This window comes from Diabrotica virgifera, chromosome 2, assembly GCF_917563875.1.
Source record: "Diabrotica virgifera virgifera chromosome 2, PGI_DIABVI_V3a".
NCBI classification, from domain to species: Eukaryota; Metazoa; Arthropoda; class Insecta; order Coleoptera; family Chrysomelidae; genus Diabrotica; species Diabrotica virgifera.
Window position 1 is genome coordinate 2,080,389 of NC_065444.1, and position 27,683 is coordinate 2,108,071.

Sequence of the window (27,683 nt, forward strand, 5' to 3'; positions counted from 1 at the left end):
GCCCAGTACAAAAAAGTCTTCTCAATACAAACTACAAGCTAAAAAACACAAAACGAGAGACATGTACACATATATATACAAAACATAAAAACAACATATTGTAAGACTCGAAACCGGTTGCCCCACGATTATGTAACAACTAATAAAAATACAAACTAAAGATTGCGAGTATTGACTCAATTACCATATCCAATCCCCTGTATATATTTTCTTCTTAATTATTATTACGAGAACGAGATAAGAGTCTCGCACATATGGACCTCCGTTGGCCCAGATGAGTGGAACGAATTGGGATTGCTACGATAGCCGGTGAGAACGACTTTTAACTTTATAAGACTTATATATAAAATATAAATTTCAATAATATAAAAGGAACCAATCGCCTTGCATGTCGTTTGGTTACAATATTTGCAATATTATAAAAGGAATCAACTTCCTTACAGGTCGTTTGGTTGCATTTATTGCAAAAATATAAAAGAAACCAACAACCGGGAAATATTTTTTACCATGTTAAAAGTAATAAAAATAATACAAAAACTATTTTCTATCGGTGTAGAATAAACCTATAATACTTATTTTAAAAGTAAATGTAAAACTAATAAAAAACTTGTTTTAAAACCAACAAAAATAACCTAACCAAAAAAACTTACCAAGTTGTTTCTGCTTGTTTTAAGCCGATTCGTTTCAAGGGGAGTGCCTCCATGGATTTTGGCTCTAATAGAGCTTTTTTGAGGATTAATTTGGATCGCTCACTCATTTTTCACTTTAAACCTTTAAGCTAAAGAAAATTGCTACCGATCGCTACAGAATCACATTAAGTTTAAAAAGATCCAAGCGACACCAATAATTTTTCTACAAAGTACCACCACTTGGGTCTTTTTATATTAAAGAAAACTGCCCGATTTACCGATTGTCGCTTGGACCTTTTTTCTACAGATGTCACTAGCAGCTCCGTAGACGTACGGATTTCTTTACACATATAAAGTGAATATCTGGCTATCTATAGGTGCTATTAACTCATTTTTTGTCAAATGTCGCTTGGTTCCTTTTCGATTAGCGCTATCCAAGTAAGAATACCATTCGCTAATGTGAACCAATTTTTATTGCTAATAGGGATCGAAATTTATTGCAGTAGAATTTTAATAGTTTCGGATGAAGAAGGAAAGAAAGGGGACGGTTTTGGCGAGTGTGGAAATGAATACAGGGCAGTCGATTTTGAGATTCTGAGGAAAGACGTTGTATTTGGCAATAATCGAAACGACGAAGTTTAAGACGTACTTATATATTGACAAGCCGGTCATATATTAGGTAGATAAACGCGATTATTTCAAAGATAGTTACTTTAATTAGTATAATTATACTTTATTTAGTTTAATTTTAGTCGCAATTACACAAACACTTTTACATTTCGTTAATTTAATAGTAGCTATAATTTAGTTATCTATTTTATTAATTAAAACTGTTAAGCATCACACGGACTTTAATTACGGTTGTCTTTAACGAATCCTACATGTACTAACTCGATATGTTATTGACTTACTAATCGTGGTATTTTCTTTCTATTGACTTCCTCTTTTAAAATGAGTAACCACATCCTACCGCATTCTACTGAGGAATTTGAGACACAATTGGTTTCATTTAGCATAATAATTAGAGCTGCTTCTTTGATTTTTCTTTTTTTACTATCCGTTTCTTTCAGGACTATACTTGGATCTCTCCACTGAACTCTATATTCATTATCCCTTGCGTGTTGACATATTTGAGATCTATCAAATTATCTATTTTTAATATAAGACTCATGTTCACTTATTCTAACGTTTAATGGTCTTGATGTTTCACCTAAATAAAATTGTTCGCATTCACAAGGTATTTTATAAATACAATTCTTTGTTCTTTCTAGTTCATTGTTAGGTTTAGTTTTAGATAGAATAGATGTCGATGTGTTTGTTGTTTTGAATGTTGTGGAAATGTTGAATATATTTCCTATTGTTTTAAGCTTCTCGGATAGTCCTTTTATATATGGTATTTATATCTTCCTCGTATTATTTCTTGTGAATGTTGTAGGATCCCGTTCGAAGTTGTTCTGTTCCATTCGATCCAATCTTGACAATTCCTTATTTATATTGGGTTAGGGTTGATTTCATGTAATCGAATGAACTATCTTTCAGTAAAGTCGTCCCAGGAACGCAACTCATAAATATTGGCAATATCATTTTAAAGTCTTCTACTTTAAAATGTATAATACATGTCTGAATTGCCGATATAAAAGAGTCAGATTAAATAAATTATTAGAAGAATTTTTTACTTAGCAACAACATTTTTGTTTAATTTAGTAGTATTTTGACAACGACACCCGATTTGGGCGTCGAAACGTTAATAAAATCATTTTTTTAGTTAAATTGTGGCTTATTTCCCATTTAGAATAGTAGATTATGATAATATTGCATCAAAAAGGAGATTTAACAGAAATTGGAACCTACAGATCTATCTTACCTCATCCTTTTCACTAGACACTAGACCAAGCTGGATTTAGGAGTGGCCTTAGAACGAATGACCACCTACAAGTGAAGGGTTTAGAATCAAAACTCGATTTCTCCATCCATGGCCGAAATTGAGTTGTTGATATTTTCTGAATCTGTTTGTTGAACCCTACACGAATCCAGAACTAGTTTGACTCAAAATTAGCTTTTTCCAATAAAAATTCAATGTTAGAAGGCTTTTGCAAATGGTTCTTAAAATATAGGACAACAAACGAAAGGGGAATATAACAATATAAACAAAATAATATACCTTTATTCACAAATAACACTTAACCGCCCAAGACGGTACTGCCTGGAATGCGTGTTCCTTACTAAAACTCTATCTAGATTCTTGGTCGACAATAACGAGGATAGAGCCCCTGCTGTTATGTATCCTATTGCTTTACTTTTACCCGCCAGGAAGCTATATCCGCCATGTTTTACGAAGCCCATTACTTCCCGAGTGCAAGACTTTCTAATAGTAGTTGGTTCAGGTAGCCACAACTTCCTCATCTTGTTGGTGTAGTTTTTAAGCATGTCTTGGTCTATTGGTATTATCTGTAAAAAAAGTAGTAAATAAATAAAAAACAAGGTAGAAAAACAGTGTATGTAAATTTATAAGACAACTGTCATTATGAGAACAGAGGATGGGATGGGCAGCATATGAAAAACTGACAGAAACATTTAAAAGTGAGCTGCCCACATGCCTGAAGAGAAAAGTATTTGCTCAATGCGCCCTTCCAGTGTTGACATAAGGAGCAGAAACACTGACCTTAACGAAAGCCTCAGCTACCAAACTGAGATACACAAGAGAAGAACGGAGCATTCCATTCTGCGAATAAAATAAAAAAGAAGAGATCAAGAGAAGAACCAAGGTGACTAACGTCATCGAAAGGATAGCCAGACTAAAATGGAGATGAGCAGGACACATAGCTAGAATGACAGATGGACGATGAACAAAGAGGTTATTGGAATGGAGACCAAAGGAAGACAAGAGAAGCGTCACCATAGACTGATGATTTAAGAAGGCTAAATGAAAACGAGGCGAGAGTCGCGCTCTCGCCAAGATAGAGGGGTTGGAAACATGAGGAAGAAGCCTATATTCAGCAGTGGACTTTTGAGACTGGGTGATGAAGCTTATTTAATATTTTCATCATTTCCAAAGTCAAAATATAAAAAAAAAATTAAGACATTTTTTATCAGGAATAATTCGTAAAATAATGTATTATTATTACCTTTCCCTTTCTCTTCTCTCTTATCCTACGTTTTCTCAATCTCTTTAACAACTGTTTATGGTCTCGTCTCAGACTCTTCCTTTCTTCTGCGTAAATATCTTTACACTTAGGTTCTTCTGGTTCTTTGGCTAAGTCTTCTTCATGTGGTAAACAAATTATGGAAAACGGTCGACAATTGCCTCTTTTCATTGATGTTATTTGCACAGGGACTAGACAATTATCCTCTAGTTGGATTTGTTCCTTCGACTTTTTTGATAGTACATCCTGCAAGAAAATAATAAGTATATTAAATCTAGCTAAGACTTTTAAAATTTTATGATTTGGTATGACGGTATGATTAGAAGGCAGTTAGTTATATGTGACGTCATCTGACACATTTCTCTCCCCAAATCACCTAACCAAACAAATTTGACGGCTGTCATTTCGTAAAAAAAGATAGTAATTTTTTAAATGTGTGACGAAAAAATAAGTAAAAGTATTAGGTCTTTAGATTAAATAATAATATTTTACCTGAATACTTTTTAAAAGTTTTTTGTCCCTGAGTACAAAAAAATCTGACACTTCTTTGCCGTTTAGTGACCATTCAGTCAACAATATCTTCCAATTATAATCCAGCGGACTGGAGATTGCAAATCTGGCGAAGTTGGTCCGTTTATTAACAGGCATTTTAAAGAATCTCTCTTTACATTTGGAAGACAAGTCATGTTCTTCCTTCTCGCCTGCTAACGTATCAGGATGTAGATGATACTGGTGGCCAGACTCGAACAATATTGAATCAGTTTCTCTTAAACCGCCAGCCCTACCTCCCCACATTACAAGTGAAATCCACATTGGTTGAGCCCAGGCAGAAGGTAGGATTATATCCCAACCGCAGCCATAGCCTAAAAGAGTTACAATAGCAAATAAAAGAAAGTTGGTAAACAAGATCCAAATAACTACAGAGGTATTGCTGTAACTAGCACACTAAGTCGACTATACAGAAGAATTTTTAAAGGCCTCATAGACAAAGAGTACCATCCGTACGAATCAGAGGAACAAAGCGGCTTTAGGCAGATGACTGAATTGTAATTGCGCAGAACAAGGAAGATCTTGAATATATGGCAAGGAAACGCATAGCGGAATATGGAAAACACAATATCTACGCATAGGAAGGAAAGAAATGAAGAACCTGAACTTGGAACCAGGGCTGCTTTATCCATTAGGCAATATAGGCAGTTGCCTAGGGCGGCAAATTATGCGAGGGCGGCAAAAATACTGTACAAAAATATTTGTATATAAAAATTAAAATCGAATAACATTTAAGTACATAGTACATCCATCAATGGAATATAAGTGAGCATTCATTTCTAGAAAACAAATTGCATTTTCTTAACACTATTCATCAAAAAGGACAGAATTCGTAAATTTAGGGTATTGGGCTGTCGGCAGCATCGCAAAGGCGGCGGGCGCATTGTTCTATATTTTTTTTAAACTGAATCCTTTTGGGTTATTCGTGGTTGAAAATTTGCCATTTTCATTGAAAAAGGTCGCCTTTTCGGACGGTTCTTTGCGAATACCTTAAAAATTATGCATCTAACGAAAAAAACTATATAAAACATTTTTGTAGCTTATAAAAAATCAAAGAGATTCGTTCCTTCATAAGTCTTCTAGTGATAACATAAAAAGAGATATTGGTAGGTGAAAAGAAATTTTTTTTGTGCAAGCTCAAATGGTGTGTTCAACTTAATAACAGAGAAATGGTCGATTTTAAGGGTATAATGCTATCAATATATTTTGTAAGTACTGCCCGAAAAGACCTTTAAAATGACCGCACTGTTAAATTTCGAATACATTCAAACTAAGGTAGATAAGGTGCAACAAGAATGGATGACTAATTTATTTTAAAATAAAATGCGAAGTATATATATTTTAACCCCTCATCCACCAGATTTAAATGCACCGTTTTGCTTCTACAATACCTTTTACTATAGTGTTATTTCTATGTTCAACAAGTTGGACGGGATTAAAATGTATGGTTTTTGATAAAAATAAGATCAAATTATAGAGAGCATTTTTAAATTTTTTTTAAATCTTCCTTTTTCTCCATGTAACTCGAAAATGATAATAAGATACAATAATGAAAGGAAAATAAAATTGTTATCTAAAAGAAAACCTACATTTTTGTAAGGTATTTTTTTACGTATCTCTTATCACTTTCGAATCACATGGAGAAAAAGGAAGATTTTTAAGAAAATTTAAAAATGCGCTCTATAATTTGATTTTATTCTTTTCAAAAACCATTCATTTTAAACCCGTCCAACTTTTTGAATATAGAAATAACATTATAGTAGAAGGTATTCTCGAAGACAAACGATGCATTTAAATTCTGGTGGATGAGGGGTTAAATATACTTCTCATTTTTCCTTAAAATACATTAGTCATAAGATTTTGCACCATATCTCGCTTAGTTTGAATGTAACCGACATTTAACAGTTCTCGTTTTAAAGGTCTTTTCAAGCACCACAAAAGGTATTCGTGGCATTAACCCCTAAAATCGACAATTTCTCTGTTTTTTTAAGTTGAATACACCGATTTGAGCATGCACCAAAAAAAATCTTTTTTCGCCTACCATCTCTCTTTTTATTAAAACTAGAAGATTTATGAAAAAATTAATCTCTCTGATTTTTCATAAACTACAAAAATGTTTTATATAGTTTTTTTCGTTAGATGCACAATTTTTATGGTATTCCCAAAAAACAGTCTCCGAAAAGTGTAATTTTTCAATGAAAATGGCAAATATTTAACCACGAATAACTCAAAAAGTATTGAGTTTTCAAAAAAATTTATAAAACAGTTATTGCTTAGAATTAGGTTCTCTGGCCACTTCCGGTGTTAGTTTGTTAAAAAAAAATTCCACCCCCGAGAACGGGTGGGAACCATCCCTAATTTAAAAGCGTCATAGGATATAGCGTATACTTTGTTTCTTGAGCTATTTTCTACTTACAGTGAAAATATTAAATAAATTGATGCAGTAGGATGGAATTCGGGGCCAAATACAATCACTGACTGCACTATTAGATACCTACATCATTCATACATGAATGCATTCACTTAAAGGTTCATTTGGATATCACAATAAAATCACCAATCACCAATAATTGACATACCTAAATATTTAAAGAAGAGTGGATTGAAAGATTTTTCCCTAATTTTGATATTGCTTTGCGCATTTATTTGTGACTCCCAGTTGCCAACCAACGTGTCCGCTGAAAGGTCATTTTCGAAAATTAAATGTCAAGAATTTAAAATAGTCATGAAAATAATTTCCGATCAAGTATGACGCAAGAACGTCTTAACAATTTGTCGATTTTGTCCATAGAAAGTTACGTAACAAAGGCGATAAATTATGACGACATTATAGATGATTTTTCCAAAGAAAAATCAAGAAAAACATCTGATGTGATCGAACTGGAATGACAATTTTTATGTATTCTTATTTAAATAAAAAAATCTGCATGCAATTTTTTTTTGGTACAATGCAAAAGGGTACATTGCAGTGGTACATGCTTGAAGGGCGGCTACTGTAACAAAAATAAGAAAACTTCTGTTGGAGTGAAAGTAAAAAGAAAGATATACTCCAACAGAAGTAAGGAAAAACAAGAAGAAAAGAAAAGACTAAGGTAACTAGTTGGGGCCTCTTATGAAAATAAAAATGAAGGGGCTTCAGCGGTTGAGCCGAAGTAGGAAAAATAAAAAATACTACTTTGCAGTAGTACTGAAGAAAGGGGAATTAGAAGGGATAATAAGTAGACGTGGGAAGAGACAGAGGCAAACTGAATAGAGTTGGCTAGCTATAGATGCAAGAGAGCAACTTGACACTCAAGGATGGATACGGCTCGTTTGCATGCCTGTCGAAGAACAGTAGCTCTATGTAGATAGTAATAATGACTAAAATATGAAATAATAAAATAAGAATAATGTACTGAAGAGGAATGAAGATGAATAATTTCTAAAGACGAACAAGATAAATAAATCTAACAAATCATGGGCGCCATGAAAATGATCTTCGATCATTCTCCCAGGTATCTTATACTGCTGTCAGATATTAAATATATCAAACCTGTAATAATGAACATAAAGGAATAATAAAAATAAATGATATACAAAATAAATAAACATATTTATTAAAAATAACTACCAGATTTTTAACAATCTCTGAGTTAAGCAAGTTCATATTATGCTGTGACTCTAAAATGACATAAGTTATACAAGAAGATATATATATTTTAAAGATAACAACAATAATGTTATCTGTTACAAACTTAAATATAAGTACCTCTTACTAACATATAGGGTACAAAATTACATAAGTCTTCTACCAAATGGTTATAGTACGCCTGCTACGTACAACTAAAGGAAACCGACGAAGATGAAAATAATACAAATAAATAGGCCCAAGCCTCACTAAGAGAAAATACAATACTGAATAAAGCAAAATTAAATATACAAATGAATAAACGTTATAGAAGTGAAGTTAAGAAAAATACCGACAAAATGACCTAAATTAACCGAGCAAATGCAATGAAATAAAGTAACGACGAAGTAACCGAACAAACGAAATAAAGCGAATAAATACAATATTTGGGAAACAAGCAAGTAATGTTACAAAATAAATTTACCCGAATTACATAAACCAATATCAAAGCAATAATAAAGTATTAAAAACCTAATTTTCTCTAGGCTTATTCCTGTGCACAAGAAGTTACCGTAGATACAAAGTTTGGGAACCAAATAATCTAATATACAAATACATATGTCAAAAAAAACAGAGGTAACCTAAATCTGGAAAAAAAACATAGTGTATTTAACAGATAGTCTGAAATATAAAAAAAACCAATAGTTACTAAAACTCCTCACTAAATGTTCCCAAACGAGGTTGCGGTTGCATCCTAGAAAATGAGCATCACTATGATGCACCTCCATGCCCCCCCGTAGGCCCAGGTGGCAGGACGAAAAGGAGCTGGAATGTCCCCCAAAAAGCTTGTTCCCAAAACATACTCCCAGTTTGACTTGGCGGTAGCTGCAATAAGGTCAAGGTGGCTTCCCTAGGTAGTCAAGGTGGGTACGACATCACATGAGGGTTAGTTTTCTTCCAAATGGCGGTTAATTTTTTATTCCTCTTCCACTGATGGTACTCCCATCCTTACTCCAGGAAACCCGTACTCCAGGAAACAAGTGGTGGTAACTTTTTACTATACTTCCAAACTTAGTTGAAATAAAAATTAATTTCGAAGAAATTAACCGCCATTTACGGTACTAACCACCAACACCAACCTGTCAACCTCGCAGCCACCGGCCAAGTCCTCTCATTCCTCCCACAGTCAGCGAGGAAAACGTCAAACTCTCACGGAACACGAATTAAACGACAAGGAACGGTTCAACAACTATGTTCCGTACAGTGTGACGTCACATGAGAAGTCCTTTACGATACATTAAAGAATTTAAATGGGAGGTCAAGAGAAAATAATTATTTTTTTAAAAATAATTACAGCGCTAAAAATGATAATATAACGGGTGGACCGTTACAATCCCCTCCTACTCGGGGAAAAAAAAATTTTTTAACCAAAAAAAATTTTTTTTTTTTTTAAACTTCAAAATATTAACAACTAAATTTACAATAGTCTAACAATCCACGTTGATTCGCAAGATTACTTCTAAATATAAACTAATGGTCAAGGAAAAATAAATCAATACATGACTCAAACTCATACTAAAATGTTACTATGTTACTCTCTGCTACCAAATATTAACATATATTGCTCAAAAGTCAAAACAGAACTAAATATTGCACTAAAGTTCATAATAATGCTAAGTGTCGAACTGGGCACCAAAACCAAAATTGAACTATCCATGGACATCAGATTTATAAAGGGTATATCCAAGGACGGAACAACCAGGAAAAGGTGTGAGCCAATTCGAACCATCACAAGTAAATATACCAAAGTGAAATTTAAAAAAAAATCAGTAACTAAAATAAGTAAAGAATTGAACACTTTATCCAAAACTGAACTAACAATGGACACCAGATTCATAATAGTATATCCAGAGAAGAACAATCAGGAAGATTTATGGAACAATTCTCACTAATGCCAAATAATACCAATGCTGAACATACCAAAGGAATCCAAAACTCAATAACCAAAATAAATGTGGAATCGGACACTTAATCCAAAGTCGAACTATCAGTGGACACCAGATTCATAAAAGGCATATCCAAAGAAGAACGACCAGGCAAATTTATGGACCAATTCACACCAATACTAAACCACATAACAGATCAGGTCTACGTACACCCACATCCGGTAATACGAACCTATCCAACTAAATACACAAAATAAATGAAGAATCGGACACTTATCCAGAATCGGACTATCAATGGACACCAGATTTATATAGGAGTATATCCAAAGAAGAACGATCAGGCAAATTTATGGACCAATTCTTACTAATACTAAATAAACTAAATTATTGGATCCAATGGTAACTAATACTGAACAAAATAAATAAATTAGGTCTACATACACCCTCATCCGGTAATATGAACCTATCTGAACTAAGTAATCCAAAATAAGTCAGACAAAAATTACTAACAGACTAAGTAACAGAGATGTAACCAAACTAAATCAAAGGTAAGATAAATACCTAAAGTGTATTGACTAAAGTATTCTAGAAAATACATAACTTAATTCATGCTGGTATTCGCGAACTATAGCATGTTGCTACAACAGATGTATGAGAATAACCAGACACAGATAAGGTACTAATATAAGAATAAGTAAGAAAGAAAACAGAATGAATAGTGAACTTACAAGGTCTATGGCACTATGATAAATAATAGGAAGAAAAAAAAAAAAAAAATATGATAAGTGATAGGGAAAAAAATTGACGAGAACGAGCACAATTTTAAATAAAACTGCAAATTCATGCGTTCTCACATACGTACATAGAATTATGCAGGAAATATTCCAGAATCTGAATAACAAAACTAATGCCTACGAAAAGAAGTGGGAATATATTCAAATGAACAACTCATCTGTCTAAACACTCCAAATACTGACTTAACGAACCTACTATGTATAGGGATGGCCTAAGCATTGATTTATAAACAAGTGCGCAAGATATTTATCCATGTTTACTCATCAACTCAAAGTACAAACATACTATGAAGCAAAAGGCCTAATATGAACTAAATACTTCCCTATTAAATTGTAAAAAAACTGAAATAAGTAAACTGATTACAGAAAAATGTTTAGGAAATGTAATGATGAAAAGACATCTGCCTACTCTGCCATGAGGACATAGATTACGAAACCGGACAGCAGTGATCAGTTGCTGAATTTCGAACCCACGTATTCACCAACTTTGAGCATCAACAGACTAAGTAGTTTCTAAGAAGAAATATGAAAGACTCAAGAATTCATACATACTTACATCAAAATTCCAAACTAATTCCAGAATCATACTGTGTAGGATAGAAGGATATAAATTATTATAAAGTGTTTAAGATATTGGAGACAAATAATGTTAATAGAGTAACCCAATAACAAATTAAAAACCACATCTTTCCAATCTGGCAAATTCAATAATAAGATATAAATATGATCAAAAAAAAATTAGTAAGTAATCAAATATTCCAAATAATATAACACATAACCTGAGATAAGTAGTGCATAACATACAGTTCCATAATAATATCCATATTAAACAAGAGTACCTACTTGTATGAGCTTACCTGTCCAAATAAGTATATAAATATATAATAATTCAACAACCCTTCTAACTTAAGGGGTTAGGTGTGCAAAAACTAAACAAAAATACAAGTGAAGTTCTGATTAATTGTATAATCCTACTGACAGGATTAGCAATTAATAACATTGACTCATAATAATAATTACAATGCACCATGCCTAATACCAAAAAAAAGTTAAACTCATACATAAAGTACTACATAATAATTAAATTAATAAGTAATAAATTAAAAGTCATCAACAACAAAGCCAAAGATGAAATCAAGCAATGTATGTAGGTACCTGCATTATCAGATGACAAAAAAATATCAGACTAAAATTTCTAACCATACTAAAGATTGAGCTAAGCTAAAGACAAACAGAAGAAGAGATTAGCTTGAACAACACTGTTAAGGTAATCTTCTTCTGAAGACTGTTCTATAACTTAGTAGGAAAATAGTATCAATGTTTCCTAACTAATAAAGAATTTATATTTAAATCTCAACCTAAAGTATCTGATTTCTATGAGCATTATATTATGGTACCCACACTGATATAATATTATTGTCAAAATTAACAAAACTAGAAGCTGAGATGGATAATGGAACTACTTTACCATACAATAATTATAATTGTTATGTTTAACACTACCAATTAAAGAACATAAATTATGGATGAACATCTGTAATCATCGGAACCATGCGAATTCAACGTATCATGTATAGAAGCTAATGTTCTGGACTGATATTGCTTTGTGGTGTGTGCCTGTCTTACCAAACAACCCAAATATCAAAAATAACAAATATAAAATATAATCTAAAGTTTGTAAGACAAATATACATATGGAGAAAATATTAGCGACACACCAACAAATCAAAAATGCCAGCAAAATATATAAATAATCAAATCAATAGCGTAAATAAAATACCTAAATACTGAAAATGATTTCTAGTTATGTATAAAATATAACCATACTAGAAAAAAATGTATGCATATATTCAATGATTAATTGTACGCGCAAACGTACTACCATTGGTAGAAGGAATAAAAATTTAACTAATAGAACATAATGTCAGTTATGTATACTCAATCTAAATACATAAATAAGTTTCCAATAAAAATACAAAATCCAAACTAACATATGAGCTGTACCACTAAAACTAAAAATGAGGTATCGAAATAAACTAATCAAAACCAAAAGCAGCATAAGTCTACCTGTTTAGTATTCGTAAAGTTTTAAAGACCAAAAATAAATCAGAAGTAACATGTATACAAAGATATCAAAAAGTTAATAAAACAGAAAATTCCAATAAAAGAAAATTGAACTAAAAGAACTACTGTCTTAGAACCATAAACGGTTGGCCCCACGTTGGGCGCCAGTGTAACAAAAATAAGAAAACTTCTGTTGGAGTGAAAGTAAAAAGAAAGATATACTCCAACAGAAGTAAGGAAAAAAAAGAAGAAAAGAAAAGACTAAGGTAACTAGTTGGGGCCTCTTATGAAAATAAAAATGAAGGGGCTTCAGCGGTTGAGCCGAAGTAGGAAAAATAAAAAATACTACTTTGCAGTAGTACTGAAGAAAGGGGAATTAGAAGGGATAATAAGTAGACGTGGGAAGAGACAGAGGCAAACTGAATAGAGTTGGCTAGCTATAGATGCAAGAGAGCAACTTGACACTCAAGGATGGATACGGCTCGTTTGCATGCCTGTCGAAGAACAGTAGCTCTATGTAGATAGTAATAATGACTAAAATATGAAATAATAAAATAAGAATAATGTACTGAAGAGGAATGAAGATGAATAATTTCTAAAGACGAACAAGATAAATAAATCTAACAAATCATGGGCGCCATGAAAATGATCTTCGATCATTCTCCCAGGTATCTTATACTGCTGTCAGATATTAAATATATCAAACCTGTAATAATGAACATAAAGGAATAATAAAAATAAATGATATACAAAATAAATAAACATATTTATTAAAAATAACTACCAGATTTTTAACAATCTCTGAGTTAAGCAAGTTCATATTATGCTGTGACTCTAAAATGACATAAGTTATACAAGAAGATATATATATTTTAAAGATAACAACAATAATGTTATCTGTTACAAACTTAAATATAAGTACCTCTTACTAACATATAGGGTACAAAATTACATAAGTCTTCTACCAAATGGTTATAGTACGCCTGCTACGTACAACTAAAGGAAACCGACGAAGATGAAAATAATACAAATAAATAGGCCCAAGCCTCACTAAGAGAAAATACAATACTGAATAAAGCAAAATTAAATATACAAATGAATAAACGTTATAGAAGTGAAGTTAAGAAAAATACCGACAAAATGACCTAAATTAACCGAGCAAATGCAATGAAATAAAGTAACGACGAAGTAACCGAACAAACGAAATAAAGCGAATAAATACAATATTTGGGAAACAAGCAAGTAATGTTACAAAATAAATTTACCCGAATTACATAAACCAATATCAAAGCAATAATAAAGTATTAAAAACCTAATTTTCTCTAGGCTTATTCCTGTGCACAAGAAGTTACCGTAGATACAAAGTTTGGGAACCAAATAATCTAATATACAAATACATATGTCAAAAAAAACAGAGGTAACCTAAATCTGGAAAAAAAACATAGTGTATTTAACAGATAGGCTGAAATATAAAAAAAACCAATAGTTACTAAAACTCCTCACTAAATGTTCCCAAACGAGGTTGCGGTTGCATCCTAGAAAATGAGCATCACTATGATGCACCTCCATGCCCCCCCGTAGGCCCAGGTGGCAGGACGAAAAGGAGCTGGAATGTCCCCCAAAAAGCTTGTTCCCAAAACATACTCCCAGTTTGACTTGGCGGTAGCTGCAATAAGGTCAAGGTGGCTTCCCTAGGTAGTCAAGGTGGGTACGACATCACATGAGGAGTTTGTAAGACAAAGATACATATGGAGAATTTATTATGTATACTCAATCTAAATACATAAATAAGTTTCCAATAAAAATACAAAATCCAAACTAACATATGAGCTGTACCACTAAAACTAAAAATGAGGTATCGAAATAAACTAATCAAAACCAAAAGCAGCATAAGTCTACCTGTTTAGTATTCGTAAAGTTTTAAAGACCAAAAATAAATCAGAAGTAACATGTATACAAAGATATCAAAAAGTTAATAAAACAGAAAATTCCAATAAAAGAAAATTGAACTAAAAGAACTACTGTCTTAGAACCATAAACGGTTGGCACCACGCATTGGGCAGCCAGTGTAACAAAAATAAGAAAACTTCTGTTGGAGTGAAAGTAAAAAGAAAGATATACTCCAACAGAAGTAAGGAAAAAAAAGAAGAAAAGAAAAGACTAAGGTAACTAGTTGGGGCCTCTTATGAAAATAAAAATGAAGGGGCTTCAGCGGTTGAGCCGAAGTAGGAAAAATAAAAAATACTACTTTGCAGTAGTACTGAAGAAAGGGGAATTAGAAGGGATAATAAGTAGACGTGGGAAGAGACAGAGGCAAACTGAATAGAGTTGGCTAGCTATAGATGCAAGAGAGCAACTTGACACTCAAGGATGGATACGGCTCGTTTGCATGCCTGTCGAAGAACAGTAGCTCTATGTAGATAGTAATAATGACTAAAATATGAAATAATAAAATAAGAATAATGTACTGAAGAGGAATGAAGATGAATAATTTCTAAAGACGAACAAGATAAATAAATCTAACAAATCATGGGCGCCATGAAAATGATCTTCGATCATTCTCCCAGGTATCTTATACTGCTGTCAGATATTAAATATATCAAACCTGTAATAATGAACATAAAGGAATAATAAAAATAAATGATATACAAAATAAATAAACATATTTATTAAAAATAACTACCAGATTTTTAACAATCTCTGAGTTAAGCAAGTTCATATTATGCTGTGACTCTAAAATGACATAAGTTATACAAGAAGATATATATATTTTAAAGATAACAACAATAATGTTATCTGTTACAAACTTAAATATAAGTACCTCTTACTAACATATAGGGTACAAAATTACATAAGTCTTCTACCAAATGGTTATAGTACGCCTGCTACGTACAACTAAAGGAAACCGACGAAGATGAAAATAATACAAATAAATAGGCCCAAGCCTCACTAAGAGAAAATACAATACTGAATAAAGCAAAATTAAATATACAAATGAATAAACGTTATAGAAGTGAAGTTAAGAAAAATACCGACAAAATGACCTAAATTAACCGAGCAAATGCAATGAAATAAAGTAACGACGAAGTAACCGAACAAACGAAATAAAGCGAATAAATACAATATTTGGGAAACAAGCAAGTAATGTTACAAAATAAATTTACCCGAATTACATAAACCAATATCAAAGCAATAATAAAGTATTAAAAACCTAATTTTCTCTAGGCTTATTCCTGTGCACAAGAAGTTACCGTAGATACAAAGTTTGGGAACCAAATAATCTAATATACAAATACATATGTCAAAAAAAACAGAGGTAACCTAAATCTGGAAAAAAAACATAGTGTATTTAACAGATAGGCTGAAATATAAAAAAAACCAATAGTTACTAAAACTCCTCACTAAATGTTCCCAAACGAGGTTGCGGTTGCATCCTAGAAAATGAGCATCACTATGATGCACCTCCATGCCCCCCCGTAGGCCCAGGTGGCAGGACGAAAAGGAGCTGGAATGTCCCCCAAAAAGCTTGTTCCCAAAACATACTCCCAGTTTGACTTGGCGGTAGCTGCAATAAGGTCAAGGTGGCTTCCCTAGGTAGTCAAGGTGGGTACGACATCACATGAGGGTTAGTTTTCTTCCAAATGGCGGTTAATTTTTTATTCCTCTTCCACTGATGGTACTCCCATCCTTACTCCAGGAAACCCGTACTCCAGGAAACAAGTGGTGGTAACTTTTTACTATACTTCCAAACTTAGTTGAAATAAAAATTAATTTCGAAGAAATTAACCGCCATTTACGGTACTAACCACCAACACCAACCTGTCAACCTCGCAGCCACCGGCCAAGTCCTCTCATTCCTCCCACAGTCAGCGAGGAAAACGTCAAACTCTCACGGAACACGAATTAAACGACAAGGAACGGTTCAACAACTATGTTCCGTACAGTGTGACGTCACATGAGAAGTCCTTTACGATACATTAAAGAATTTAAATGGGAGGTCAAGAGAAAATAATTATTTTTTTAAAAATAATTACAGCGCTAAAAATGATAATATAACGATATATAATAATTCGGCAACATGGCGGGCGATGACGAGGATGAAAAAAGCTCCGCAAAAATTTGTAAATCTTGCCATAAATCAGTAGTAAGTACTATTGTAAAATGTATTAATTGTGAGGGTGTACTCCATCCGTGCTGTGCACTTCGAGTGACAGGTTTGGTGGTGGTAGGAAAGAATTTGGTGAAATGCGGCTGCGGCAATGAAAGTGAGGTTAGAAATCATTTTCCAATGCAGAAGTTGCTTGACGCAAAAGACGAAATTGTAAGAGGTAAGGATATGATAATTGCTGAGTTAAAAGCTAAAGAGGTTCTCCTTTATAAAAATACCGCTTTATTAGAGGAAAAATTACAAAATATTTTTGAAAGAAAAAGCGAGGCTGAGAAGTCTGGCAACAGTGGGAACATTAAAACTAACGTTTTGACATATGCAGAGAAGACGAAACCGCAGCAGCAGTCAAATCATAACCTCAAAACTATCTCAAAGAAAACAAACTCAAATAATGTTACAATTACAAATCCAGAGATGAGCAAAAATGCTGATAAGACTCCAACAGGTCAGTCAGCTCCGATTACGGTTAATGAAGTTAATGCAGCAGTTTTACAGGCCAAACAGCAGAATATTATGTATAATATTCACAACTTACAAGAGAAAAATAATGAGGCAGAATGGGTGTCTGTGGGTCCCAAGTCTAATCGTCGTAGGAGATTTGTGGTCGGACGTGGGTCTGAATCTACCAGCATTAAGACAGTCCCTAAATTGGTATCTCTTCATGTTACAAGATTGGCTCCTAACACTAAACCCGAAGACTTAATTAACAGCCTTAAAGACAAGTTTCCAGAAGTGACCTGCGAGCCTGTCGAGTCGAAACATCCGCACATTTATTCCTCAATGAAGGTCACCATTAACCAAAATAATTTTAGAAAGGTGTGGAATAGAGAGGTGTGGCCTTGTGGTGCAATAGTTTCTCAGTTTTTTGTGAAGAGGAGGGTCCCAACAGAAAAATAAGTGGACCCTCTCAATCAACAGAGAAAGCAAGGCATACAAACAATAATTCTCCAAAGAAACTGATGTCAATCTACTACCAAAATGTCCGTGGTTTGAGAACCAAAACAAATTCACTATATGCAGAAGTTTTAACGGAAAATTATGACATAATTGCCCTGACTGAGACGTGGTTGAATGAGGGTATTTACAACACTGAATTGTTCGACACAAGGTACACAGTGTTTAGGAAGGATAGGTCAGACCATAGACTGCGAGGTGGTGGTGTACTCTTAGCAATCAAAAATGAACTATCTTGTGAACCTGTTGATGTTACTTGTGATAGTGATTGTGTAATGCTTAAGGTGAATTTAAAAAACTTTTCCCTCTATGTTTCTGTTGTGTATTTTACACCTAATGCTGATGTTATGATGTATGAAAATTATTTTAATTTGTTTGAGAATATTTTATTATCAAAAAACTCAAATGTGATGTTATTAGGAGATTTCAATTTACCCCATTTTGATAATAATAGCTTTATAGATTGTGGTAAAAATGCGCTGATGCAGCAATTTCTTAATATTAATAACTTGCAACAAATAAATAAGGTTCCTAATTTTATGAATAGATTTTTAGATCTTGCTCTGACTAATATAGATGTATGTACTGTGGCAAGGTCTGACTGTCCATTAGTGGCTGAAGATTTGTATCACCCTGCTCTCATCTATAGTGTTGTAAGTGAAATAGCTGAGTTACCAGGCAACAAAAAGGTATATGCATACAACTATGCTCAAGGTAACTACTGTCATCTTTATCATTTAATTTTTCAATACAACTGGTCCTCATTATTCTTATGTCAGGACATTAGTAATGCTTTTAATGTTTTTTATAGTGAAATGTACACATTTTTGAATTGTTCTATACCTAAAACCAAAATAAGGGCCAGCAATTCTACTTCTAAGTTTCCGTACTGGTTCTCTCATGATTTGATTCATAAAATTAAAAAGAAAAATAGTCTTCGTCGTTTGTGCTCATCAACTAAGAATGCTGAATTTCAGCTGTTAAGAAGTGATATTAAAAATCAAACCAAATATGAGTATAAATTATATAAACGTTCACTTGAAAACTATCTAGTTGCTGAACCAAACAAATTCTGGACCTTTTTTAAGTCAAAATATAAAAATAGTGGAATTCCTATAGAAATGACATTAAATAACTCCAAGTTTATTACACCTTTTGATATTGCAAGTGCATTTGCTAAATATTTTGCATCAGTATATGACACATCTGACTGTACACATTGTCACTCTCACATTACTGAGTGGGGTTCATTTACCTTTAAACATATCACAGAATTGGATGTTATAAATAGTATCAAAAAACTTAAACCCAAAAAATCTACAGGCCCTGATGAAATACCACCATATATCTATAAGGGATTGGCAGAACCCTTAGCTAAACCTCTGGCGTTCTTGTTTAATATGTCGATTGAACAGGAATATTTCCCAGATATCTTAAAAATGGCAACAATTTCTCCAATACATAAAAAAGATAAAAAAAATGACATCCAAAACTATAGACCTATCAGCCTGTTAAATAGTGTTGCTAAGATTTTTGAAGGAATTCTTTATGAGGATATATACACTCATGTTAAGAGTAAAATTAGCAAATCCCAGCATGGTTTTGTAAGTGACAAATCAACAGTAACAAATCTCTGTGTTTTTTCTGAACATATTACTAAGGCTATTGAGGCAGGGGAGCAGTTGGATGTTCTCTATACTGATTGTGAAAAAGCATTTGATAAGGTCAATCACTGTATTCTTTTAAATAAACTGGTAGAGTTTGGATTCTCAAGAAAAGCTTTTAATTTATTAAAATCTTATTTGTCAGATAGGAAGAACACAGTTAAAGTAGGTAATTGCTTTTCCCACCAATTTGTGTCATCCTCGGGAGTTCCACAGGGGAGCAAACTTGGACCATTGCTCTTCATTTTATTTATTAATGACTTGCCAGACTGTATTAAATCTTGTAACAGCTTAATGTATGCCGATGATTTTAAACTTTTTAAAACCATCTCTAATAAGAAAGATGTGGTTAAATTGCAGGATGATTTAAGGTCAGTTACTCAATGGTTCAACAATTCAAAAATGACTCTTAACGTTAAAAAGTGCGCAGTAGTCTCATATACTCGAAAACTTAACAGTATTATTGAAGATTATTGTATTAACGGTGATCGAGTGCAGAGAGTGACTGTTATGAAGGATCTTGGAGTTACATTTCAAACAAACATGAAGTTCAATACACATTTTTGTGAAATAACTAACAGAGCCTATCGTGCCTTGGGTTTTGTTATTAGAAATAGCAATAACTTCAGAATAAACACAATTATAAAACTCTATAATGCCCTGGTGAGACCACATATGGAATATGCTTCAAACATCTGGTCTCCAATTGCATTTTCAAACTCAGAAAGGATCGAAAAAGTTCAAAAACGATTTCTAAGATTTTTATACCTAAGGAAAAACAAGGAATATCCATATATGGTCTCTTACAGGGTAATGTTGGATTCGTTTCAGTTGCAGTCACTTGCCACTAGGAGAAACAGTCAGGCCATTATGTTTATATACCTAATTGTTAATAGCATTAAGTACACAGACTGTGATCTAATTGAGTTTGTTTACCTAAGAGTACCTAAAAGTAGGTTAAGGATAACCAACCCAGATCTATTTTATACAAGTTCTTATAGAAATATGTCACCAGTGAATAATATGTTAAAAATATGTAATGAAGTATTCAATGGACTAACTGATATAGACATATTTAATGTAAAAATCAGGGACCTTAGAACATTGCTTACACATCAGCACTAGGTTTAAGGGATTTCATAAAACACAAATACTCCCTTCCTTTTTCATTTACTTAGCTTATTAGTTTTAGGTTTATATTCTTAGTTAGTAAGTACTTCACTTTACATGTAACTACTATTAGTTTATAGTGTTTGTAAAGTTTTAAATAAATAAAATAAATAAAATAAAAAATAACGGGTGGACCGTTACACTACTAGAGAATTGCCTAGGGCGTCAATTGACCTAAACGCGGCCCTGCTTGGAACAGAAGACAATTGCAAAGTGCAATGAATATGTATATCTGGGAATAAAACTAACACGAGTACAGGAAGAAGCGAAGACAATATTAAAGAAAGGATAGTAAAGGGAAGACAGGTGATAGGAGCCCTGAATTCGGTACTGTGGCAAAAAAATAAAAGAACAGAAAATAGAAAACGAATTTACAACACAATATTAAAACCAGTATTAACCTATGGAGCTGAAGTCCGGCAATTAACCAAAAATTATAATTGTAAATTAAAATCAATGGGAAAGTCCCAGTAGCTGGCTGTATACCATGATTAAAAATCATACAGAGCAAGTAAAAACGTCGTTTGTATAATGGTATAAAAAGTTTATTGAAAAACTATTAAAAAGTCATCCAAAAGGATTCGCAAAACGTTTTCGGTCTAGATCAGATCATCTTCAGTGCGTTCTGCTTAGTACATGAAACTAGCAACCTTGTAGAATAGGTGACATCGATTAAAAGATGATGTTAGTGGCGACTCTAAGTCGATGTTAAGCGATAAAATTTAAGAGTGCTCAAAGGGCAACATGATTCACTGCTCGATGGTAACGTGTGGTACTTGCCAGTTAGATTAACACAGACCCACCAAAACCAACCTAATAGTAAATTATTAGCCACTGAGATGTATTTTTGGAGGAGGTCAGCAAGAAGACTACACTAGAACACAAAAGAAACTATGACATTAGAAAACAAATGAGAATAGAACGCACAATCATAAATGACATCGAAAGGCAATAGCTAGTATGGTACGGACACGTAAGACAAATGGAGAAAACAAGAAAACCAAAAAAGTATTAGAATGGATCCCCACAGAAAAACGAAAACTAGAAAGATCAGCAACCACATGGATAAAGGGCATCTCCAAGGCAATGTCAGAAAGAAATTTAAGAGAAGACTTATAAGATTATATTCATTTTAAATTCTATATAATATGGATTATTTGTTTAATTTGTCTTTACCTCTATTTTCTGGACTCTTTTTTCCAGGTCTCTGAATCAGTATAATAGGAAAAAGTGCTGGTGGTTCTGGTAATTCAGTGCCAGGCACGAGCAAATTTTGCCTCGTTTCATTTATTACGGCATTGGAAACTTTCTTTTCCTCAACCTCATTCCTTATGGCATTGTCCCAAAGCTGACTTTCTGAAAAATTCCCACACAATGTGACATCTGTTGGACCAGGGCCTGAAATAACTTCAGATTTGGTTCTCTTTTTGGGAAAAGTGTACCTGGGATCAGCTACTATCAGTGGTAGGATCAAATGAGGTGAAACCTAAAGAATTCTTTAATGTAACTTAGACATATGTAAATTTAAGTTCTATTCTATAAAACTGTGTAGAGCAGCGGTTCTCAATCTCTGGTACATGTACCACTGGTGGTACATTTCATTATTTGAGGTGGTACGCAAAACTCAAAACAGCCAAAATCAGCACCACCATTGCCACAATTATAGTTAATTAGATCACCTAGCTAGACAGGTATTTTAGTTAGGTGGTACCAAAAATAATAAAAAGTATTTGGTGGTACCTGACTCAAAAAGATTGAGAACCTCTGGTGTAGAGAACATTGTAAAACAGTATATTTATTGATAACCATAGACTTATATATTAACATAGATACTGAGTGTACCTTCCGTGCTTTCTGCCGACAAGATCTCTGGACTAGTTTGATGGTTTCTATTTCTAGCACATTTTATTGAGAAACAAACATCATGCAACTAAGAGGAGGGTATAGGCACGGTAGGGGAGGACTAGTGTAGCAGCTTTACTATGCGTTAGAGTGAAACAGCACTGACCCAAAAATAAAAGATGGTGTCGACACTTCGTTCAACATGATACTCTGTCTATGTTAATGTATAAGTCTATGTTGATAACATGCTGTACCTATATGCTATTTTTTCAAAACAATATAAAATTAGCAAGTCAGTTTTATATAATTTGGATCTAATACTTGTTTATTTTTAGGGACATCATCCACATATTTGCGATTATCTGACAAATGTAAATACAGCATGATTATGTATGGCACAGACGATAAGACAAGGAAAAGAGGTGATTCGGAAAATGGGGAATGTAGCAGAAGTAAAAAAAATACCCAGATCAACTGGAAATGATAGGAAACTGGAAAAAATACTAGGGTTTAAATATTCTAACAATAGAAATAAGTGACCTAAGAGAAGAACAAAGAGAGTATAGAGCTGGAATGAAGAAAGTCAGACAAAAAAATGAAAAGCTGAAACAGAAAAACAGGGAAACCAAACAAAAAGTGAAATAATTGGTAAATGAAATAGATATAATAGAAAAGCACAAAAGACAAAATACAGTGGAACCCGATACGTCGGCCTCCGATAACCCGGAAGTCCGGCTAACCTGGACCGATTTTCATAAGAGAAAACAAAATTTTTTTCATTTTGACTGAGTTTTATACCAAGAAATGAACAATACTGTATACAACTGTACGTAATTTAGATGTATTGTGTATTTATGTGTTTCATGTATTTTGAAATTATAATGGAGTTTATCTGTAAGTATACCGTATTTTATTAATTTTTACCATATTCTCTCGCTAACCCAGATTTTTCGATAACCCAGATTGGCCGCAGTCCCGATTAATCCGACTTATCGAGGTTCCCACTGTAATATAATAACACAGGGAGTAGAAATAGATACCAAAGAATAAAATGTAATAAAAGAAAATGTCCAAGATTTCTTAAGCTATTTCTTAATCTCGTGTCAGAAAACTAAAATAATAGTAATCAGTAAAGAACCATCAGATGTAAAATAGAAATTGATTGCATCAGTATTGGGTAAGTAATGAAAATAAAATATCTTGCAATTACACTGACCAGCTATGGAGACTAGGGCTTACAATACCGAGCCAAAATCTCAATACCGGTATTTGGTATTTAAAATTTCAAATACTGGGATCCCGGTATTAAAACTGGTATTATGAATAAAAAATATTATACACGTTATATCTATACTATCCTCAGTTGTTATATCGACTTGTTATTAAATAATATATGAAACCTATTAAATTTTGTTTTGAAATGAGTAGATGTTGTTTATAACATTCCATAGAGAGTAGGAATAGATAGATACAAAAAATGTGCAAATAGAAAAACTATATATTTGATTCTAGGATAAATTTTGCATATAATAGGATAGTACTTTTACTTATGAAATTTGCTATTTGTAAATTAAATTTAAATTTAAAATTTAAAATACTTATATTAATACAAAGATTAACTTACTGTGACAAATATTTTATATGGATTACTCTGTATTTAGACCGCTATATATTTTCAATTATTATTAATAATTCAGAAAATAAGTGAGCCTAATTTATACACCACAATACACAAAAAAATGAAAAATAGATCTGAAAAATGTAAAAACAATTCTGATTAATAAATCTTTCGGTTTTTTTATAAAATAAAGTAGTCTAATTTTAAATATTTAAGAATTTTTATATACCTCATTTTATATATTTGTATACACGAGATTTAATAATTTGGTTGTAGAAGCTGATATTATGTATAACCATTCACCTTAAATTAACGACATTCACGCTTTTAGAAAGCGATATACTTGACTTGTATGTGTAATGAATGTGTTTAATAAATAATTTTTTACAATGATATTTGATATTGGTAGTTTATCTTCAAAAATAATTTCTTTTATTAGCAAAAAATACCTTAGAAAAAAGTTTATTGTGCCTCAATTCCATTTTTATAAATTAAGCTAATACCGAAATACCGGTATTTTTATTATAAATACCGGTATCGAATACCGGAAAATATCGTCCGGGATCCCGGTATTCGGAATCCTGGTATTGTAAGTCCTAATGGAGACCTGGACAAAGAAGTGAGACCAAGTACAAAAAGCAAATAGAGTAGCAGGATGCCTTAATAACACTATATGGCGAAACTGACATATCACAGATGAAATCAGGAATTTATAAAGCCAGTGTAAGACCAATAATGACATATGCACATACAGTGTATAAATGAACGGACACTAAATATAAAAGAAGAATGGAATAAACACATAAGTAGAATAAGAGAGATTCGTGTGGTTAAAAGAGCAAAATATACATCATCAATTGGCAGATGATGTATGGATAACTGTGCAAAATATTGAGTGACAACCTTCCATAGAGATATCAATCTGCCAATGAACCAGCAAAATTGCTTATAATGACCAGGATGAAGAAGAAATTAATTAAGTAGCTTAATTAAAAAACGTAAAATTCATTTATTTACCTCTGAAGCACATGATGCTGTCTTTAATTGCTCCCAATATTCAAGAGAATTACAAATTGTTTCTGCTTTTGTTGCTTGGAAGTAGTCCTTTACCCATTCAGGATTTGAATCACTTTCTTTTGCAATTTTGAATGCGTTATGGAGCACTGCATTCGAAAGTGGTCCAGTCAACCTAAATCTGCTCAGATTCGTATTAGATTTTAATGTCATTCTTTCACTACCATATATTTCATTCCCTGTTGGAGACGTAAGTTGAAAATGTTCAATAAATACATTTTTTAACTCTTGAACAAAGGCTGCATGACACCACAACCAAATTGTCCGTTTATTGTCTTCAATTTTGGGTCTCCAGTTAAAATAAACTAATCCTATAGGCTTGTGATTGTCAGGTCGGACTATAACAGTACTGCCTTCCCTTGAACCATTTAAATATGCTTTGGCTGTGACGCTCAATCCACATTTTTCATCAGTAATGGTTTTAAAGATAGTTACAAGATCTTCAAAGTTACCTGAAATTTCTACACAATTGTAGTAAGAAATATCTTGAATCAAACAGTGACCTACGGTAGCCCTATAACAAGCTCGAAAAGCTTTATCGCAAGGACAATTTGGTAACTTGTATCCCCATTTTTCTATAATGTGGAATCTTTTGGCATGCCAAATGTGCGTATTTAACCAAGCTACTCTTCTTGTTCTTCGCATATACTCACTAATTAGTTCACACGGCCTTCTTCTGTATTTTCTAGAAGGACGTTTAGTTTTCGGTGGCAAACCAGATTTGATCATTTGATTTAAATGAATTTCGCGCAAACGTCTTGGCAGCCTCTTAACGTTGTGCGACATTGCTCTTCTCCTCATATGTTGAGGGAGCTTTTGAAAGGCCAGTTTTACAGCTGAGGAAGTGGTAATGTTTTTATTCATTACTTGAATTTCCCTACTTCTGGCTGCTGCGAATGTGGCTGTATTTAAATGGTTGGGTAATTGGACATTTTCTGCATGTGTGTCGCCCATTTTTGCTGAGTATATTATTCAACTTTCACACAAAAAATAACTGTTGATAACCTAAATTATTATTTGAGGTTATGTCCTTTAATTTTTGGATATTTTCTTCTTTTCTAATTGGCCTTCATTCTCTTGAATAATCAGCCAGTTTTAGGGCCATAAACAAATCATCAGGGGCGGCGATAAAGGGCATACAAGGGATGTTCTGCAGGCAGGCACCCCCTGTCTAGGGGGCGGCAAACTGAGCTTTTTTCATCATTTGGTACCCCCAATAACTGGAAGAGTTGAGACAAAGAGCATTTGGAATGTTCGTTTAAAGGAGTTATTACAAATAAAATAATATTATGATTGTGAAAAGTGAGAGTTTTAGTTTTAAATAGGGCTTTTCATCGATTGTCATTTCTTTCGAGCTTCTGTCATATGTTGTATAATCTGTGTATAATATTAATATACACGGATTATACGACATATGACATAAGCTCCAAACAAATGACTGTGAATGAAAAGCCTTATAGCTAGGATCGGTATTACAGAGTAGTGGGGAAATAGATGGAGATGCATGCAATAGGGCTTTTCATCGATTGTCATTTGTTTCGAGCTTCTGTCATGTGTGACATAATATTAATATATCTACGTCATACGTCTTTGGTTTGTATCATTGGTATATGGCAATAACGTATGACATAGATATATTAATATTATGTGACACATGACAGAAGCTCGAAACAAATGACTGTGAATGAAAAGCCCTATAGATTTAAGGTTGGATGGATGGAAGGTGTGTTGTGTGCAAAGATATTATACACATAGATTTGGCCAGGCCAGCTCCGAAAAATAGCGTAACGTGGAGCAGTTCGGGTCGGTGGTCTATCTCTCTCTCTACCGGCGCTTAGCTTTCTCTCTAGCATATGATGGCCGCCGCCTCTGTGTTTGTGTCGTTCCATTACTCCCACCTCTTAGTACACTGGGGTGCAAAATTAACGGAACACCTTAAAAATGGGTCATTTCTGATGTCTCGAATTTCCTAAACCTGTTGTCTGATTTAAGTGGTTTTTTAATATGCTATAACCTTATTCTTTATCAATATCGCTCTAATAATATTGTGGCTAAACAGGTAAATTTTCATTGCATACCGGGTGTACCAATGAAACTGTTTTTTTTCTTAAACTTCGCATCACCCTGTGGAATATTCTAGCATTTATAAAATACTCAAATTAAAACCCAACTATAGCCTTGTTTTCTCAACATTCTGTTTTTTGATTCATTCGCTTAAGTAGGACCATAAAAAAGTTAGGAAATTTAACAACTAACCATATGTTCCTTATCAATACAGGGTGTTTCTAAATAAGTGCGACAAACTTTAAGGAGTAATTCTACATGAAAAAATAATGACAGTTTGCTTTATAAACCTATGTCCGCAAATGCTTCATTTCTGAGATAGAGGGTGTTGAAATTTTTCTTACAAACTGACGATTTATTTATTGCTTGAAAACCAGTTGAGATATGCAAATGAAAT

The 27,683-nt window shown here is 33.1% G+C and overlaps 1 protein-coding gene across 1 annotated transcript; it reads right to left on the bottom strand.

Annotated features, from left to right (window-relative positions):
* Nucleotides 1-2,773: 2,773 nt before the first annotated feature.
* Nucleotides 2,774-26,248, bottom strand: LOC126879938 (ribonucleases P/MRP protein subunit POP1). Its single transcript, XM_050643313.1, has 5 exons — nucleotides 25,166-26,248; nucleotides 21,865-22,174; nucleotides 4,265-4,635; nucleotides 3,755-4,018; nucleotides 2,774-3,077 (listed from the first exon to the last, which is right to left on the bottom strand). Exons 1-5 carry the CDS (start codon nucleotides 26,174-26,176, stop codon nucleotides 2,793-2,795), a joined length of 2,241 nt encoding a protein of 746 aa, XP_050499270.1. The 5' UTR covers nucleotides 26,177-26,248; the 3' UTR covers nucleotides 2,774-2,792.
* Between the last annotated feature and the right edge of the window lie 1,435 nt (nucleotides 26,249-27,683).